This window comes from Drosophila biarmipes, chromosome 2R (assembly GCF_025231255.1).
Source record: "Drosophila biarmipes strain raj3 chromosome 2R, RU_DBia_V1.1, whole genome shotgun sequence".
Lineage (NCBI taxonomy): Eukaryota > Metazoa > Arthropoda > Insecta > Diptera > Drosophilidae > Drosophila > Drosophila biarmipes.
This window is the reverse complement of record NC_066615.1, coordinates 5,283,800-5,303,373: the sequence shown is the minus strand read 5'-3', so window position 1 is coordinate 5,303,373 and position 19,574 is coordinate 5,283,800. Positions and strand designations below refer to the sequence as shown.

The 19,574-nt window shown below is 49.5% G+C and overlaps 2 protein-coding genes across 4 annotated transcripts in view; both read right to left on the bottom strand.

Moving 5' to 3' along the window:
• Positions 1–19,574, bottom strand: part of LOC108029570 (nephrin) — a 58,737-nt gene that overhangs the window by 20,445 nt on the left and 18,718 nt on the right. Inside the window, exons 3-18 of one of the 3 annotated variants that reach the window (XM_017101928.3) lie at positions 17,617–17,769; positions 15,051–15,224; positions 13,227–13,380; positions 12,720–12,856; positions 10,733–10,900; positions 10,534–10,665; positions 7,516–7,652; positions 6,646–6,799; positions 6,020–6,157; positions 5,530–5,694; positions 4,799–5,077; positions 4,450–4,731; positions 3,955–4,378; positions 3,321–3,487; positions 2,139–2,327; positions 1,077–1,226 (exon numbers count right to left, since the gene is read on the bottom strand). In XM_017101928.3, the coding sequence (XP_016957417.1) occupies positions 1,077–1,226; positions 2,139–2,327; positions 3,321–3,487; positions 3,955–4,378; positions 4,450–4,731; positions 4,799–5,077; positions 5,530–5,694; positions 6,020–6,157; positions 6,646–6,799; positions 7,516–7,652; positions 10,534–10,665; positions 10,733–10,900; positions 12,720–12,856; positions 13,227–13,380; positions 15,051–15,224; positions 17,617–17,769 (3,003 nt within the window). The remainder of the gene's footprint in view (positions 1–1,076; positions 1,227–2,138; positions 2,328–3,320; positions 3,488–3,954; positions 4,379–4,449; positions 4,732–4,798; positions 5,078–5,529; positions 5,695–6,019; positions 6,158–6,645; positions 6,800–7,515; positions 7,653–10,533; positions 10,666–10,732; positions 10,901–12,719; positions 12,857–13,226; positions 13,381–15,050; positions 15,225–17,616; positions 17,770–19,574) is intronic. The other 2 variants (XM_017101926.3, XM_017101927.3) reach the window with 2 other exon arrangements.
• Positions 8,890–10,298, bottom strand: LOC108029571 (uncharacterized). The gene has a single exon (XM_017101929.3). The coding sequence runs from the start codon at positions 10,169–10,171 to the stop codon at positions 9,062–9,064; it is 1,110 nt and encodes a 369-aa protein (XP_016957418.1). The 5' UTR covers positions 10,172–10,298; the 3' UTR covers positions 8,890–9,061.

The window sequence follows — 19,574 nt, the reverse complement described above, 5'->3', positions numbered from 1 at the left end:
TATCCAGCTAGGTCTGAATAAATAACAAAAAAACTGAGTTAGATGTGTTTTCAAAACTGTTAGGCTCTACGGATTTCGGAACATGTAGTTACCAAAAGCGGACTTCTTTGCATAAATTTCCTGTCTTTCGTTAGGGCTCAAATAAGCTGCATCGCCCTGCTCAATGGAAATTGCAACGAGGCTGCCAGTTGCATTTCGACTGGCACGTAAAATAGATTCAGTGCTGGCGCATTGCGTATACGCCACGTCTCAAATTTGCCTGTGCGTCGGATGGAATGACAAGGAAAGGCTGCCCGGCAAGTGGAAACAATTGCCGGTGGCTGATGGCGCCATCAGGCTTCCAGCTTAAAGTTGGCTCCGCTCTAGTGGTGAAAAATAATTTCGTTTTAATAAACAATCCTCGGCAAACATGTCCGACACTTGTCGACACGTGCTCCCCGACCTCTGAACCTGAGCCCCGTCGCCCACGGAGCCCAGAAAGCAATCTGATTTCCGGAAGATTGTGCATTCAGCTAAGAAAACGATGCACATTTGTCTTGCTGACTGTCCGGGTCTCTTGTTCGATAAACAGCAGCACTTGGCTGCCGGGTGCCCAGGATGCATCATTATTTTCTGTCATCATTACGCTCCGAGCCGGAGACTTCTTGCCCTGCCCGCAGCAACCCGGCCACGCTTGGCATTGGTTGCTGGCGGAAATTACAAGAAGCCAAGGCGGGAAAGCGATCCGGGTGGAGTGGATCCCCATCCTGGGAGCCTGCGTATGCAGGAAATTGTTTAGTGAGCTTCATAAAGGGGCCTGCTGCCTCCTTACGTCCTTAGTGGGCACCGGAAGCTGCACAACGCGCTCGCTTCCGCATCCGGCGGTGTCACGGAAGTGGTGCCAGCTGCCGCTGCAACATGGCGGTGCAATTGTCTGGTGGCATTCGGGATTCCGAATTCGGTACTCGGAGCTGGGAGTGCCAGCCCCGCACAGGAATAACCCCAATCAAAGGCGAGTCTCAAGTTAACAGGCAGAGCAAATAAACCAGTGCACCGCCCACATAATAGTCACAATAATAATAAATAATAATAATAACCTTTCTTGCGGCGCTGATGCACAAAGAACCAGGCCACCAGAGACGCGTTGACCAGGAGGAAGCCAAATGCCGCCAGGGAGATGCCAATTATGACCAGATTCGGTGTGTTGCTGGAGTCCTCGGTTAACTCGGCTGGCATCAGTTCAAGTCCTTGACAAAACGAGCCATGGAAAGTAAAAAATATAGTTGCAAAAATAAAACAATAAATAAATGCGAAATGAAATGAGAAATTGTAATAAAAAAGAATAATATCGTGAGGAATAAAAATATAAAATGGCGCAGAGCATAGCAATGAACGCGCTGCCCCGTGCCCCAGTTCCCAATTTCCCAGCTCCCAGCTCACAGCTCCGAGCTCCGAGTTCCCAGCCTCGGTCTCCTGGATTCGGCCACGGATTTCGACCCAGAGACGGGGTCGAGGGTCGAATTCGGTTGGCATGGCGAGCACACGCAGCGAAATCAAATAAAGAGACCGACTAGCGACCAGCGAGTGACGCAAATCACGTAGAGGCTGCGAAGCGGAGCCGGAACATGTGATGGCAAATGAAATTAGCGACGCCATCGCCATTCCACAGCGATTCCCATCGCGATGTCCATTCCCATTCCCATCCCCATAGACATTTCCTTTCCTATCCACAATTGCTGACCACCGGGCACGTGCGCTGACAACGTCCACAAATTAAAAGAAAATAACGGAGGCGACTGCGGGCCAAGCCGAGGGAATTAGAAATTCAAATGCCCATGGACTCCAGCTCTCGTGCCTTTCCGCTCCGCTATACCTTCCCACAAGGCTCCATCTTGGCCGATTGCAACAATGCCAGCACACTGAGATCATGACCGTACGAAATCGTACAGCTCTAAATTACAAAGTGATATAATTAACTGAAAATATGAAACCTGCTGATCATCCTAAGGTGTTTTTCTAAAATAAGAACCTATTCAGCTTGGATATCTAACAAAAATCGTTGGTAGAAATTATGTTTGAGATTGACCCTATATCAGTTCTCCCCGTGTGGCAGCAGCAGTAGCAGCCGCAGGATCCGCGGTGGAAACGGATCCCCTCACCTCGCTTGAGGCGCTTCTCGTTCCGTTTGTGCAGACAGCAGCCGATGACAAACACGTTGAGCAGGACGACGACGATGCCGGCGCCCACGCCCACCAGAAGCATGCCCGATGTGCCGCCCAGCGGCGTCTGGCTGGTGGTCGGCGGTCCGCCTCCCAGCGACGAGGCCGGATGCGAGGGGGGCGGGGCCTCTGCCGGTCGGAATGGATGGGTAGATGGACATGGCGCAGGATTGTGGCCAGTTGCGGTGGTCGCATCGTCGGTGTCGTTGACGTTGTTGATGGTCGTAATGCAATTCCAATTAAGAGCGGCAAGGGTCGGGACGAGATCATTGGGTGAGACAACAAATCGGATTCTGGCCGTTTCACATGCCACCACGGCCATTTCTTACGCTTCATAGTCTACAGTCGTGCTCGTTTGAATTGCTTAGTCGGTGGTGGTGCAGGTGGCAGTTGAAAAGGGTACTAATGGCTACAGGAAGGTGTTCTAAAATTTTAAAAGGTTATATCCCTGGTCTCAGTTACTTATTTATTTGAATTTAAAGAAACGTTTTGCCCTAAAATTTTGGAAAAAGTGTAAGGAAACGTCTAATTTCCTAATTAATTTAAACTTAAAATGGTGTTAGTTATCCATTTTTTTCACATAGAAGTGGAAATACTTGTAGTTCACCTTCACGATTTGTGTTGCTCTTGTGAATTAGGTGGTTTAATTTTACAGAAAAAAGGTAAGTCGGTTAGTCGAATACTAATGTCGATTGTCGAACGAGTGCCCCGAAGCTGTTTTAGATTTTCTGATTTATTTTGATTTTTTCGTGCAATTCTAACGTCCCAGCGGCAAAAACGAACTCCCCTGCATGGACTAATTTGACTTCATCAATTATTTCGGTTCACTCACTCCATGCGTGCTTCTAATTAGCCTGATAGCTGCTTATCATACTGGATAGCTAATTAATTCCACAAATCTGCCTACTCGTTGCCCGACAACTGCCTGGCACCACCACCTCCCCCCCCGCTCGTCCGCCCTGGTAGTTACCGATGCGGCGGTTCGATTCTTCCGATTCCGCCGAATCGAACCCGTGCTCCAGTGGCCATAAAAGCCAAATGGCGGTCTCGCATAAATCACTGTCAGCATCGCTGGCCGAGTGCTCCACTCGCGGCCAATTTGAATGCCGGCTGAGGACTTACCTTTGGTCTCGGCCCGTGCCAAATCCGGCAGGTAGGAGCTCTGGCCCAGCTCGTTGTAGGACATCACCGAGAACAGATAGAGCGTATTCATGCGCAGCCCGCCGATGGTCAGCTTGTGGCTGTTGGGCAGCCCATCGATGTATTTGTACTGCTCGCGGTCGACCATCCTGCAAATGAGAAGCCAGAGTGCAATTCCATTAGTGCCAGGACCGTGACAGTTGCACACAGCAAAACCTCGCTCAGCTCCCTACCTCAGCCATAAGGGAACTTTTCTGGTGTATATAACAAAGTTTGATTTATTTTAAGAATAATACAACATTAAAAATGAAGTGTAATTTTTACCATCATGTATTAATATTTCGTACTCTCTTTCAAAATTATCGATAATCGAAGAAGGGAGAAATTACTCTGGGTAAGCAATATTTGTAACTCTCAGAAATAGGACAAGTGAACAAAAAGCAAGATGGCGGACATATCCAAGTGTTACTCCCGTATTTATATTAATATCTTTCAAAAAATATTCAATACTATCTTTTTAAAAAAATATTCAATCCTCTCAAAAAATATTCAATACTCCTCTTAAATTGTTCTCCGTGCATGATTGCCACATGTCAAAACATCCAATATCACTCACCTATAGCGCACGCGATATGAGGCCTTGAGGCCACCATCGAAGCCCGGCGTCCAGGTGACGGTGACCGTGTCGTGGGTGACGTTCAGGATAGTGAGGCTGATGGGTGGGTCGGGCTGCGAGGTGATTTCCAGGCGCACCGTCTCCACCGCCTCACCCAAGTCGTTCCTGGCCACGCACTCGTAGGCCCCGTAGTCCGCCGGCGCCACTTTGTCCACGATGAGCGTGGACTCGTAGGTCAGCGAGTCAATCTTGCGCTCCTCCACCTCGTACTTGTACGTGCGGTTGATGGGGAGGTCCTTCTTCTCCTGGCGCCAGATGAACTGCGGCTTGGGCGACCCCTGGGCCCGGCAGGGCAGCCGACCCCGCTCTCCCGTCCCGCTGGCAGCCCGCAGGAGCGTAGGAGCCTTGGCAATCTCAGGAGCAACTACAGGAGGAGCGGGTTGGGTTACGGGGAGGTAGGAATTATAGGTATATATTATAAGGAAGACCACTTACACTTGACAATCAGCAGGATGTCGCGGTTAGTCGGATTGGCCACACGATTGTCGGCCACGCACCGGAAGTTGCCCACATCCTCGCGCTGCGCATCCTTGATGTGCAGGTAGGAGGTGCCGTTCGCAAAGGTCGTCGATGTCTTCACGGTCATGTCGTAGCCCACTCGCTCCCACTTAACATGCTCGTCGCTCAGCGGTTTGCCCTCCACGCTGCAGGACAGCATGGCGTCCTCGCCGGGATTGACAATGATGTTCTCCGACACCGACTTGATGGTGGTTCCGTCTGTGGGGCGAAACCCAAACTAGTCCGTTTAGCGAAATCGCACACAGCGGCAGGAGTGGGTACTTACATTCCACCACCACCGTGATGTTGAGAGTGGCCTTTCCCTGCGAGTTGGAGGCGCTGCAGGAGTAGATGCCCGCGTCATCCCGGTGCAGGCGCGTGAAGTTCAAACTTCCGCCGTCCGCAAAGATGCGATGCTCGCCGTCCTGCGGAATGGTGGCGCCATCCTTGGTCCACTTGTAGGTCACCGGCGTGGGATTGGCCTGAGTTTGGAGAGACACCTGCAGCGATTCGCCCTCCACGCCCACCGCCGTCGACGAGGGCGGCGGCACGAACTTGGGTCGATCTGGGGGTTAAAATTATTGGCGGGTCAAACAAATCTCTTTCTAGCTGAAAGATCGATATCTCTGACACTCTTCAATCTATTTTGTCAAAATATGTTAACGTTTTAGGGTTTACAACGGCATTAAATTTTTTAGAAAAGTTGTTATTAACTTTTGATTAAAGTTAGTTCATAAAATTCAAAAACTCTTTTTAAGAATACTTTGAACACATAGTATAACTGACTAACTAACATAGTATAACTGATAATTCTAAAATATTCTTAAATATTTTGCAGTTATTTAAATTTGATAAATTAACATTTGTATTGAAATCTCAGTTAAAGTTTTTGGTTTTCAAACCTAACAAAGTGCTCGTGCAAAGAAAAAGAATTAAGCTAGGAGGACAACGTAACTTATAGATTCGACTGGCGATTGCAGATCCGTCTAATTGAGCAATTAGGCGGGAGGTACTTACACAGGACATCCAGGCTGACCGCTTCGTGGACGCTCCGCTGGAGAGCTTGGTTGGCGCTCTGGCAGGTGTAGACCTGGCCGTTCATTTCCTGTGTGACGTTCACTCTGAACTCCAGGGTGGAGACCGTGCCGCCCCAGAGACCCGGCTTGGACGTGTTATTAATGCCTGTGGGTCGGGCAAGGGAATGGAATGCCGGCGGTTCCGGTGAGCGGACAGGGATACGGGATTCGGATCAGGATCAGGAACGGGCGGGGCAGTGGCAGAGGGAATGGGAATGTGAATGGGAGTGGGGGCAGAGAAGAAATGGGCGTAATTTTAGTGACTGGCAAGCGAACCGGATGTTGTCGTGGAAACGCCTCGCACCAACAAAGTGCAATGGCGGCGCCGGAAAGTCCATGGCGAATGGCGAATTGCGATGGGCAAACTTCCAATTGCCAAATCGCTTGGCCAGGCCCAAAGAGCCAAGCAGGCCAAGCCATTTCGTACGTACCTTCGATGGGGATGCCGTCCTTCCACCAGGACAGCTTCGCCGGCGGATTGCTGGAGCTGGAGTCGCAGATGATGGCTGCCTCCATGCCAGGTCGCAGTTCTTCCGGTTCAATGCGTATTTTGACCGTCTCCGGGGCAACTGAAAGAGCACACACCAATGAATATTAAGAAAGGACCCAGGAGCCGGTAAGTCCCCCGAACCAAGTATTTTAAGCACTGTACTGCACTGGCAGTATAATATTAATAATTTAAAATCTTTTATGAGATATATGTTATTTGGGACTTTTATTAATACTTTACCCCATTGATAAAGTTAAAGAAAACTTTGTAATCTTCAAATTTACCAAAATAAATGATTTTTCTTTGAATTTTTAAACCACAAATAAACGTTACATTTAAAAAAATTGAAATATTAGATTTTTAATAATGTTAGTTGCCTCTTATAAATCATTTTTAAGGACGTTTTTCTGGATTTATTTATAGTTGGTAAGGGTAACTTAAATTCATATTTTGAGTATTAGGTGGCGATAAAATTATACTTGAAATATAATTCATCAAATAAGTAAGCATAAATAAGCAAATTAATTAAATTAGGCAAGGCCTAATATGTATCTTGAGTGTACTTACAGTGGACGCTGAGGGTGGTGGACTGGAAGAGCGGGATTTCAGTGGCGCTGTTGGAGGCCTCGCACCGGTACTGGGCCTGGTTGTCGGACACGTTGGCCAGAATGGTGATCTCGGCCGACACCGATTTGTCCGCCGCCCGTATGACCGAGTTTATCTGCGGGGGGAGAGAGTGCTTATTTTTCGGTCGGAAAACGTCTCCTCAGAGCACAGCTGGCGGATGCATTTTAATTTCGCTGATAAAACGTCGTCTAATCTGGGCGAGCGAGCGAACTGGCGAGCAAACACGGGGCACAGATGAGTCCCCCGAGGGGCGGAGAGGAAAACTCTGACACCGCAACAAATGGGAAACGGTAAAACAGGAAGCCGCACCTGAAACTGCAGGTGCACCTGCCCCGCGCCGTGCAGCCACCAACCACCAACCACCCACCACCCACCACCCACCACCCACAACCCATCGCAACCATCAGCACCAGACCGACGTATAAGTGTGTGGGCTGATGAGCTGCGGTTGGGGGTGACTTGTTCTATTTTTCCACCGTATTTACCACCTTTTGTTCAAAGTTCTAACGATAGTTTTGCTCTCGATTATTGGTAGGTGGAAGGTGTGAAACCCGAAATCGTTCTGGCATCACAGGCGCACGGCTGCAGTGGCTCATTAGCACTTTAAGCCCATAAAGCGGAAGCGGAAATGGTCAACAAAAGCGCCATTATTGTTTTGCGGATGTTTGCTGCCTGCCGTTGATAGTGTGCTGCCTCTCGCTCGCTCATTGTTCACTGTGTGTGTGTGCGTGTGTGTGTATCTGTGTGTGAGTTGGGTTTCTGCGGAAAATGCAAACAAAGGAGGCAAAAAGAGGGAAATTTCGCACTCACCCTTTTGTCGTTTTTGTACCATGTTAGCGTCGCCAACGGATTGCCGCCTGATGAAACGCAAAGCAGTTTTTGCACCGAGCCAGCTGGGATAATTTGTCCCTCCATATAGCCAGAAACTAATGGCGGCGCGGGCGGATCTGTGGGGCAGAGACGTTCGGAGGATAAGAAAAACGTTCCGAAAAAAGACAAACAAAGGAGCGCCAAGCCGGGGAAATGGGCCAGCGAATTGTGGCCCCAAAAACTTAGCCACGAGCCAGCAAATTATGGCCTACAACAATAACAGCAAAGGACTAGGACCTCGACAAGGACCACGACGAGAACCAGGACCAGGACCAACCGCTGTGTCCTCCGCGAGAGCTGCCAAGAGCGGCCGAACAATAAAAATTAAAATTATTTAATTTGCGCGCATAAAGTAAAAATATCCGCAGGGCGTCCGCATCCTCAAGGCATGACCATGCACATACCAGCGCCTCGTCCTTGATTGGTGGGTGGATTCCGGGGGTGGCTCATTACCTTGGGGGTCCGTTAGTCATTTTCAGTGCTCATGGTATGGGTAATAAATGTAAATCCCCCGCCGCCTCCTCCCGCCGCTTTTCCTGTGATGTTGGTCAGAAAAATTAATTAGCGCTGCAGGAGAGCGCTCACAAAGGACATCCAACCCAGCAGAGGGCCGGCGGGTGGGGTGGAGCTCCTCCACGAGTGGAGCACGAGCTCTGGCCGGATGAGCCGAAACTAGAAATCGCAATTATTAATAAGCCAACCCGAACCAACCCCGATCCACCTGTTATCGAGTGACTTTGCCTGTCAGTCCTTTCATCCTTCCAGAAAGCCCCAATCCTAGTAGGATGCATAGCGCACCCCCCAACAGACATTTTTTCCTGCGTGTTTTTTGTCACTGCCTTCGCTTATAATTGAGTCAAATGAAGACTGACACCGAACATCGGATAATGGAGTTTACGGCACTTGCAGTTGTCGCTGGCGGAGAAGTGTCACTCTGCGGCGGCAAAAGGGGGTGGTGTCAAGACCTCGGATGCGTACATCCAATTGGACCTTTACGGGGGTCACTAAAATAGCGTGGGCGTAGGAGAGATGGAACATCGCTAGCTTTTCACGCCAGTCCTCAAAAATAAAATCAATTTCAAGTGGATTAATCTACCAAAACGTTCTTTCAAGGTTATTTATAGGGCCTACTTCTATATGCCACAAAGGTTATAGTTTGCTATCTGCCGGAGGATGTAAGCATAAAGTCAAATTGCTCGGCAGCACAAACTAGTTTTCAGTGTGAAATTAATTTACGAGCCAAAACCCTTACGCAATTCATTCGGTTTTGTTTTATAAACCGAAAAGTTTTACCTGAAAATAAGACTTTACGTGGTCATTTACATGAAATTAGAAGTATATTATTCAAGGTTTTTATCTTTCTTCCCAAAACTATTTAAAGATTTAAAGTATACGGCTCTTTCTACGAAAAATATGATCCCATGCCTTTTTGAAAACCTGCTACGATTTACAGACACAGAAAAGATTCCTTGCACATGAAAAGAATTTAAAGTAATCCGCAGCTGGTGAACAGCAGGCCACGGCTGAGCTTTCCGTTCTTGGTGCCGTAACTCTGGATGCACTCGCATATCTTACTGCCCTTCACAATCCGGCCGAATCCCACTCGGGATCCATTGACCACGGTAAGCGGCTTGAACGAGATGGCGAACGAGAGGTGCTGGGTGAATCCTTTGACATAAGCCTTGCTGAAGGATAACACGTAGCTGGAGACTCCGTGGTCAATAACCTTGGCGTCGTATTCCAAAGGCTGGTGCAGCAGTGAGTCCGCCGACAACAGCAGGTCCGTTTCCAGCCATAGGTTCGGGAACAGCCGTTTGACCAGGAACTTGGCGTGCTGATTGCACATACAGGACTTGACCAGCTGCAACACCACGAGGGGAGCTGCCTCCGTATACAGCTGGATCACAATCCTGCCCAACGGTCGGGCGTCCTTCAGGTAAATGTCAAAGTAGATGCGCGGTCGGAAGAGGCGACGCAACTCGGCATCCGACTCGGGCAGCGGGATGTTAAAAGCCTCGTACTTGGCCATCGCCTGGGGAGGCAGCTCCAGCGGAGCCACCGGGGCCGCGTTCCTGCCCTCTAGCATCCGCTTGTCCGACAGACCGGAGTCCACCTCGCTGTTCACCTCCATGATGCGTCGCCCGAAGTCGCGGTTGTCCCGCTCCAGTTGCTCCAGGCTGAGCAGGGCCAGCGGAATGCTGGACACGGCGCGCACCACCTCGTAGCGAAAGGGATTGATGGCCCCGTGGGTGCGCATGGTGCGGGAGATCTCCACCAGCAGCTGGATGTTGGCCTTGGTCCGCTTCATAAACACCTGCGCCTCGTCGCGCAGGTTGTTCACTCCGGTGATGCGGGCCGCCTGGAAGTTGGGCGCCTCCGCGTCCACCGAGCTGATCGCCTCCTTGACCCGTTCTCGGTGCTGGCGCCACATCTTCATGCGGTTCACCATTAGGGGACCGCCAAGGATCTTCTTCGGCTTGGCCTTCGCCGCCTTCTTGCGCTCCTTCACCTGCAGCTGGGCGGTCAGGCGCTCCTCCTCCGTCAGTCGGGCCAGCTCACGCTGCGACGCGGATGTGCAGATCGGAAACTCCGCCATTGCCAAATGCGGAAAAGCGAGTATCAAGAAATAAAACTAGTTGAATCGAGAATTTTTCACTTGAATCTATCAACCGAAATAATAGAAACGTAAAACTGAACTTAGGCCGAAGACAGACTTAACTTTTGAATGTTACTTCTCCGGAAAATAAAGTTAAAAATATTAATGTAATAACTACCAATAAATTCGCAAATCTTTAATCATTTTGATAACCCATGTCTGCCTTAGGGACTCGTCTAATCAAATTTCTCCACCGTAAAACCTTGTGTATTTCATTCATAAATTCGTAAATATCTCCCGGCTTGGCGCATTTGTCATACTGTTTCCACTAAAAGGAAGTGACTGACTTCGGGACTACTTACACAGGACATTGATCGTGTGGGTGGAGACGACGTTTTCGGTCAGCTGCATGTTGAGTCCGTGACAGATGACGACCAGCGAGCGCTTGTTGGGCTCCACGGTGGCGGTGATGTTCGAGGTGGTCGTCCAACCGCCTGCGATGACGGACAGAGATGGAAATGGATTAGTCGGGGGATTATGTCACACCGGCTCGGCACTTACCCTCGGGACTGACAATCGTCTTTGAGGTGGCGTTGCGCACCTGCCGCCCGCCCACCATCCACTTGATCTCGGCGGGCGGATTCGATGGCGCCGTGGTGCATGTCAGCGGCACAATATCGCCGACGCGCGCCTCTGTGGGTCCCATTACGGTGACGTGGGTGGGTGCGACTGGGGAGAGCAGAGGAGACGGGGATGAGAGGGTTTTCGGTTGATTCCAGTTACCGGGGGACGCATAATGAAGGAGGCATTAATATGTAATAGGTTTGCGGCGAGCTCACTCGAGGCAGGCACACACGAGTCTCTCCTATCCGCCGGCTTGCAACCCAACGCCCCTGGCTTCCCGTTTCCCGATTCCCTAATAGCCTCGGGGAGGAATGTCGGCTCCTGATGCCGCCTCCATGCAAATGATGACTGAGTGACTGACAGTCCGTCCGTCTGCGGAGCTATTACCTAATGCCATCGAAGCGGAGTAGCAGGAGCAGGAGCAGCTGCAGCTGCCGCTGGCTTGATGGATAAGTGCATACATTACGCATACGCAGCGTTGTCTTGGCCTCCACTTTGGGCGGGGCAAGGGCAGGGGCGTGGGCAAGGGACTGGGACTGGGACTGGGAATGGCGCGCGGGGAATACGAAACTTTCGACTCGATATGTTTCGCATATAAATAAACATTATGAATTCTTAACTTCTAGCTTCTTTCGTCGGTCCGTCTTAGCCATACATCTTCATTCCGGGCACACACCATGGCACACTCGTAGGGGCAAAAGAATGCTGATGCCGAATGTATTCCTGCTACGTCTTCACTTTTGTTGTTCCACATTCGTTATACATAAATAATGCGTGTGCTAAGAGCCCGGCCGCCAGCTGAGGCCACATCTGCTATCTATCCGGTACACGGGGCGAAACTGGTTAAAACTCCAGGCATTTCTGTGGCATTTCCCTGAATATTTCCTCGGAAACTAGAGCTGGCATAAAGAAATGAAGTGCCTGCGATTTACTAACCCAGCACCATTTCTCCCAGTGCAGTGTTAGTGTGCGACTGCTCGCACATTCGTTTGTGCTGGCCACTCAATGTGGCATACTTATTGGGGCAAGATGGGCCGTGTGGGCAGGCCTGACCTGTATGGCGCTTTGATTGGTATGCGCATAAACTGGATGCTGCCAGCTAAACGAGTTTTGCCCCATGGAGGGCGGGAGTGGCGCACCCTCCGCGCACTTAAAGCCCGCTTCAGGTAAAAGATGCCAATTTCAGCGGACTGCCGAGCACTTGAATTTAAATATCGCGCATACGCCTCGCTGAGCGGCCGCCTCATCCATTTGCATGTGAGACACATGAGCAAGTAAGTAGTGGAAGGTGGGAAGAGGAAGTGGGGTCTCGGGCTGGTGGGATGTGGCATGCAAATGTTTGCTGGTCTCCTCCGTCCGTCCAAGTGTCGCTAACGACTTTGGCACCGCGTCGTTCCGCCCGTCGGCTTTGTGTGCCTGATTGCAATTGTTGTAACTCTAACAAGCTGCAACGGCTGGGTTCAGAGGTCGGGGCACTGGGGGACGGGGCTCTGCGCTATTTGGCACTTGAAAAGAATTTGCATTGCTTGATTTGACAAAGCCAAGTGGGACGGAGACTGGAGAGGCTTTCAAAGTGCAAACTTAAGCTTAATTGCAAAAGAAAGCAACAGCCAGCCAGGGAGCGAGTTGCCAGGCTTATTTCAGGGGACTCGACTCCAGTCTGTGTGTGAGCCGCCTGCCAAGAGCTGCTGGCTCTGTGGAATTTGGAAGATGTCGCAGCCAAGCCAGGCTGTCGACACAATCCAGTCTCGCATCGCAGAGTGCCTGTACTGCGACTCCCATCCCGCTTCCCGCGTGTAATCTAGACACCCATTAAATCTGATATGCTACTCGGCCCGGGATGCATGCATAAATATGAAAAACGCGCAATTAGAGGCGCGAATCGGAGGCGGAGCCACCAGGAATCCATTGGATCTCCACTTACACAGCACAGCCAGCTCCACTTCCGCCTTCAGCGGGTTCTGAGACATCACGTTGCTCGCCTCGCAGCGGAATCGCGCTTTGTTGTCGCCCGCCTCGGCGGTGAAGGTGTAGATGTTCTCGGACAGTCGGCCAGAGGTCCTGGAAGGATATTACATCAGCATAAATGTTTTCGAATTTCGAAATTCAAAAAAGCTTTGTTGAAATCTTTTGAAAAAACTTTAATGAATATGAACGTATTCAAGATTATTATATTGATTAAGAACGTAGAATGGTTTTTGACATACTAAGTATTTTTTAACTTTTAAGATCTTTGAAACAATCTTAGGATCATTTTAAGTACTAGATTAAGTATTTAAATATAAATAAAACTGTTTGTATTGCTACAAATGGTTTTAGAGTTATTTATTAGTGGATCGAGAGCTTCAGTTGATGACTTAGCAAAACACACTTATGCTTCTCAACAAGAATAGTAGCTTACGACTATTTAATAGTTGCACAGTATCTTTACCTGTAGGCCATGCGTATCTGCGATCCGTTCTTGTACCAGATGAGCTGGGCAGGCGGGTTGCCGCCGCGACTGCGGCACATGAGCTCCACCGTCTGGCCTCGGCGTAGGGTCTCGCCCGGCGAGTAGCCCTCTATGTACGGCGGTCCTGGGGGATCTGCGGGATTAGAACAGAGGGCGGGAGAGCCCGGCTTGAAAAACTCCACTGAATGGCGGTAGTTTGCAGTGTTTACAGTTCGCATATTTAATTGCACTGCCATCCGCAAATAAATTCAATTTACACTAAGGTAAAGTGCGGGGAGCGCACATGCAGCTGAAATTCGTACAGTTTTTAATTGAAGTGTTTGCATGCAAATCGTTTATGCGGTCATATGCATTATTTTCCGATTTCTCCTTTTCTGACCCCCGACCCGGGGGCGTCGGTAATGTCCCTTGTTGTGGGCGTCGCACTGGGCGATTAATAATAGTGTAAAATACCGCAGGCTGTGACAGAGCGCGTTAAATACATTTGGAAATTATCAGCGGATGGAAAATAATTGGTATCAACTAGAAAAGAGGCGAACCCGGCCGACGCCCATCGCTGCTCCGTGTTCCACGGGGAAAACTTTGCACAAACATTAACTTTTATCGGCCTGCTCTGGGTCTGTAATATATTTCCTTTATCACACTTTGACAAGCGGTCAACCGTATTGAATCAACAGCAGCGATCAGGTGAGGCATAAAAGCTGCCAAGCACACGCACTTTACATATAAATGCAGCCATACACACGTGGCGCACACATGCATTCCCTGCAGGCGTGCAACGGAAAATTAAATTAAAATCACTTGAAATATGGTACGACCCGCTCCGAGTTGAGGCGGTGAGGAAGCAATAATAGCGCCATAATTAAGCCCCCACAGGAAGGCCGAGTGAAGGGGGATATACACCCTTTCCCGGCTGAGCTCGCAGATAGCGCCGCTCGACTCTCAGCTTTTTTTCGCTTTTTGCCAATTACATCGCGACGGGCACTGGAAATGGCCAACGAACTGCGGCAGTTGGGCCGCCATTTGCCAGCTGCCTATGCATAAATAACAAACATAATTAATTTGAATGTGCGTGTGCAGGTGGAGCTGCTTCGGCCACCCCCAGCCAGGGGCCCAGGGCAGGTGCCCGGAGGCAACCACTGGCACCACCAGAGCCCCCAGTGCCTCCACTGCCGATGGCAACAATCAATAAGGGGACTTTTGGCATTCGCAATGGCCGCGCTCCGTGCAGCAGCGCAATTCGCCATCGCGTTCCGATTCACATTCGCATTGGCAGTGGCAGCTGCGCGGCACATTAGAATTTAAAAACTAATTAATACGCGCCCGAATCGCGCAATTAGCGGCCGTGATGGCAAATGGCATCCGCATCGGGCCAGGCCGATGGAGAGTGCTGCAAAAAATTCATTGGCTGCACGGGGAAAAAAGTTGAATGTACTGCGTTGCTTTGAATTCAGTTGCTACCGGCTTACTAAAAATATATCCAAATAAATTGTATTGAATTTAAAGCTTACTGAAAACTATTACCACCTGGATTGCATTGAGTCATAAGCCATTAAAATTGGAAATCGGACAAAAGGCTTCATGATATTTTTCTCAATGCATCAAATGTAGCAGCCTGTCCCTCTTTGGGGACTCCCCCACACTCACATACATCCTCCCCGGCACGCACGTTCAATTGTATAGCAAATTGAGCCGGCTAATGAGGTCACCCACTCGACCTCCCGGTTCTTCGATTGCCGGGGTCGTTGTCGGACCACTTCGCCTCCGACAGATGGCGGCTGGAAAGGCTGAGAAGCTACTCACACAACACGGACAGTTGAACGGTGGCCCGCATGGGCATGTCCGGCGAGAGGGCCTTGTGCTTCGCCTGGCACGTGTACTCCGTGTAGTCGTCGTCGGGGCCCGGCTTCAGCTTGAGGCTCGAGGTGGTCGTGAACCGCTTGGCCGTCGACTCCTCCACGTTGTCCTCGCGTTTTTCTGCAAGGAAACCGAGGATATACATTATTTAACAGGTGTGTGCTTTGCCAGAACAATGCGTGTAGACGTTACTCGTGGGGTAAAGGGGCTGATATCTCGCAAATTATCTAAGCTACAAAGTTGCAGATTCTACGCAGCGCGTTTCTATTTCAGAGTATTTCTCATGTTATATACTCATTCGGTATCTCAACCTTAGTTAATAAGCTATGTTTAAAATAGGAAACTACCCACAAAAAGTATTAAAACTTTAGAAGCAAATGTAAATGCGGATCTTTCTTCTTCTCTCACCAACGAAAATTTGTCTTGAACCTGGTTAAGAGACTAACAGGTATGGCCTTAATGATCGTTTTAACAATTTGCTTAAGTTCTGCCTACAAGTATGGAATTGAAAGATCATATTATAATCTTAGAATGATTTTATAGAACTTTACCCTGCCCTTTAAGGTAAACTTATTATCGTTTTAAAAAGTACATCTAAGGAGCGCTCATCTACAGTGATGTCGTTGACCTAATAATAAACATTTCCATTCGGAATACTACCCCAATCGATCTGAGTTTACTGCATTTGGCAAGAAAGTGCCAAAGTTTACTGCCTTGGGAAACAAGTATTTCTCAACTGCCATCAATCCCCCACCAGCAGAGCATTTTGTGACATCATTTTCATTTATAAATTTTGAACGAGCCTCATCTGCGCCGAAAAGTGTGGCCTAAAAAATGTGCCCCGGCCCCCAACTATCGTGGAGGGGCACCAGCATCACCCAACCGCCGTTTTACTCGAGGGTAATCACCAAGATGGCCGCCTGCCCACATTAACCGCCATTTACGCGTCCCCGCCACCCAGCCCCTGACACACACACGCCCCTGACAGCTTGCAAATGATACAAAACCCAGACCGAAACTGGCCATTCTCGTAAACCCTGGACCGGGCTCTCCGGGTTACTTATGGGTGGGTGTGGGGTCCGGCCGAGTCCTGCCGCAACATATTGCGTCATAAACATAATTCATCATGCAGCTTCCTTCCGCTGTCCACATTTCCTTGCGGATTTTCCTACATTTTAACGCCGCTTTGCGAATTTTCTTCCCCCTCCTGGCTCGTTGTGTTGTTTTCGCCTCTTTGTTTTTGGTTTTTTATATGTTTACCCGAAAAATTTCCATCATCATCGTCGCTGTCGCCGTGCGTTTCACATTTTAAGCATTTTTAACGCGCCAGTTGTGCTAAAATGATTTCGTTCGTTACTGGCCAAATGGCGGGAAAAGAGCGGAAAATCCTCCACCCGGAAAGGGGCAAAGGGCACAGGGCGACGCCCGACGGCCGACGGACGAACGCCTGGGCCACCCACACGTGCGGCTGTATGGGGGCCATAATCATTATGAAAATTAAAAGTCGTGAAGGCGGCTAAGCGCCGTGTGATGGGATCGGCCCCTATCCGCTTAGCCCGTTACCCATTGACATTTGCATTTTTCCATATTTTCCAGCAGCTCTGTTTTCCAATTTGCTGACTGCCCAGCAGCGGCCAAATGACAAGGCACAAACACAGCGACCAGGGACCAGGGACCAGCGACCAGGATCCAGGACTCGGGACCTTGGACGGAAGAGCGCAGAACAGGACAGCGAAACACAGGGCAGATAAGGGCCAAACATCGACAGTCGGCGCTTCGTTGGAGTATAAAATTATTATTTAAGCGCCGTCATCAGGCCGAAAGTCGACGTCCATTTCCCGGTCGCCCGCAGCCTGTCAGACCCTCGCATCCCGGTCCTGCCGCCCCCGTTCCATCATATCACATGTGCGATGGCCAAACGGTTGACAGGCGTCACTTTGCCCATCTCCATCTGCACTGCCGTCGTCCTCACCCACACCCCCACCCCCATACACTTCCCATTTGCCACCTTCACGGCCCCGGCTCATCCTCATCCGCATCCGCACTTATCCCGGCTAAAAAGGGCCTGGCCAAAACCCATTTACACTTTTTGTGTTCTGCATAATGCCTTCGAAGAGAAAATGTATATTGTTATGTTCGTACAACCTATGTTGTTTTAGGCGGTTTAATATCGCTGGGATATCTCGGACAGTTTTTCTCCTGCAATTTGAAAAAGGTTTTGTTATAAAATATTATTAGCCTTTCTTGTTACTTTATTTGGCAGTGTGAGTATATTTTATGTCTCTCGTTTGTTTATTTGGTATTTTTCAGCTTACTTTAACTTAAACATCAATGCACATTAAAATTAATTCCTACTTTTGGTCCCATGACTAATGTTTTCAAGACATGTCTTTTTCCTCAGTGATATTAGCTACATGTTCCTAAGCCATAGTGACAGGTGCGTGATAAAACCCATCCCGCGGCTTGATGGTGCTGGATGGACGTTAAATGTAATGACCAAGAAGCTACTAACCTGGTTTGAATTCCACGTTGCCGCGATACCAGACGATTTGAGCCGCCGGCTTAGCATTGGCCACGATGCACTTGAGCTGCAGGTCCTGGTTCTCGCGCACCTCCACCTTGGAGTTGTGGCTGTAACCTTTGATCTCGATCGAGGCCGGCGGAGCTGGAAGAGAGAGGCAGTTGGAGCGATTAGGGGCGGGCCACAAAGGAAGTTCGCGGGCGGTGGGCGGTGGGCGCGGGTCGAAACAAAAGCTAATGGCTGCCAGGGAAGCTCTGCTCATTATGGGCCACAATGGCATTCCTGGGCGTCGGTCGGCGGCGAGGGCGTGGCACGGCCTAATGCATTGTGTGTATGCGACGACAGACGACATTGTTGCTGAAGGCCCAGGTTGAATGGCCGCCGATGCAGAAACAGCCACAGAAACAGAAACAGCAGCTGGATCTGGGGAGCGGAGGCCAGGAAGAATGCGCCAAGAACGCAGCATTCCGTCCTTGTTAACCACCCACTTCGCCAGCTCCGTCCCCTGAAGCACTCTAAGAAAGTCAAGTGCCTGGCTGGCATTTGTTCAACAATCTACAAATATGTCATTCTCTATACTTTCCAATGCTATTGCTTTACTTTTGATATGACTATCTTTTGAATCACTATATAAAATCCTGTAAGTAAGTGTTTCAAATAAAACTATATAAAACCAATGTGATTGAATTTTTTGAATTCCACATTTCCCTTTGTTTTTCCCCGTGTAGGCAGTTCCCTCGTTAATGTGCTCAAATATGAGTTTCAATATTTGCGCTCGAGAGGACGACGATGCGACGGCAATGGGGCGGGCATGGGGATGGAACATGGCATAACTGAGCCGGCATGCCTTGGCAAACTGTTGAAATATACACGAGCCACCGGCGAAACAATGGCTGAGTGACGCCGGGTGGTGCCGAGTGGGTGGGCGGTGCACGCTGGGCGGTGCATGAGTGCAGCAGTCGGAGATGCAGAAACAAACAGGCGAACCAACGAAAGACGAGCGTGCAGCGAAACAAACAGCGAGGAACGTGGATAAAGTTAAGTGCACGTGTGCATTATTTTAATGCCACCTGAAGGAGTTTGGCTGCCATTGCCATTGCACTAAGCGGGCGCAGGAGCGGGAGCCTACACTCCCGACCATCCGCGCAAAGGAGTTGGCTTAGGGAGTCCTGCATTTGACATGCAACATATGTTGCCGTCTGCTCCGCGAACTGCTCCAGAAGTTGTTGCATGCAAAATGAATGCTTAATGTCGCACAAGGACTCCCCCGGCTCCCAGGAGCAGGGGCTGGGGTTGGGGTTTGGGTTTGGCTGGAGTGTGGAGGGTGCGGGATGTCTGCGACGTCATTCTGCGCAGAGGTAATTGCTTTTGTTGCGGCACAAATGAAATCAACACCGCAAGGACGGTGTCCCTTTCCCTTGATTAGATTTAGTTTGGCATCGCCGCCAGCAGCGCACATTATGCAACAAATCAAACCCACGAATGTAATTTCCAAATCAGGAGCTCAGGTGTTCCCTTTCACTCCCGTAATACTGCTCTTTTCAATGGCGTCACTGTGCGGTAAAGCCGATGATTTTCCGGTTTATTAACAAGCACACCCAGAGGTGCGACGGCATAATATATACTTCTGGCAGTTATTTAGGTCACCAAAGAAAAAAGTGAACAATTGGCTATTGATTAAATTACGGAATGCGCCTTCAGGCTAGGCAGAACTGTTCTATAAATATTGATCCTCTTTCGTTAATTTACGTATGAAGAAACACTAAAATAACGATACCCTGAGGTGTCGCCACTGCAACTCGAAATACGGGAGGACCTTACCAATTCATCACATAATTAAATGTTGTTGAATGGAACTGAGGGAAGGCTTTCCACCTTCTTCTCAAATTAACTTGCCATCCTTTTGCCTAAATATAACATTCCCAACCAGACTAGATGTTCCTTTTTAG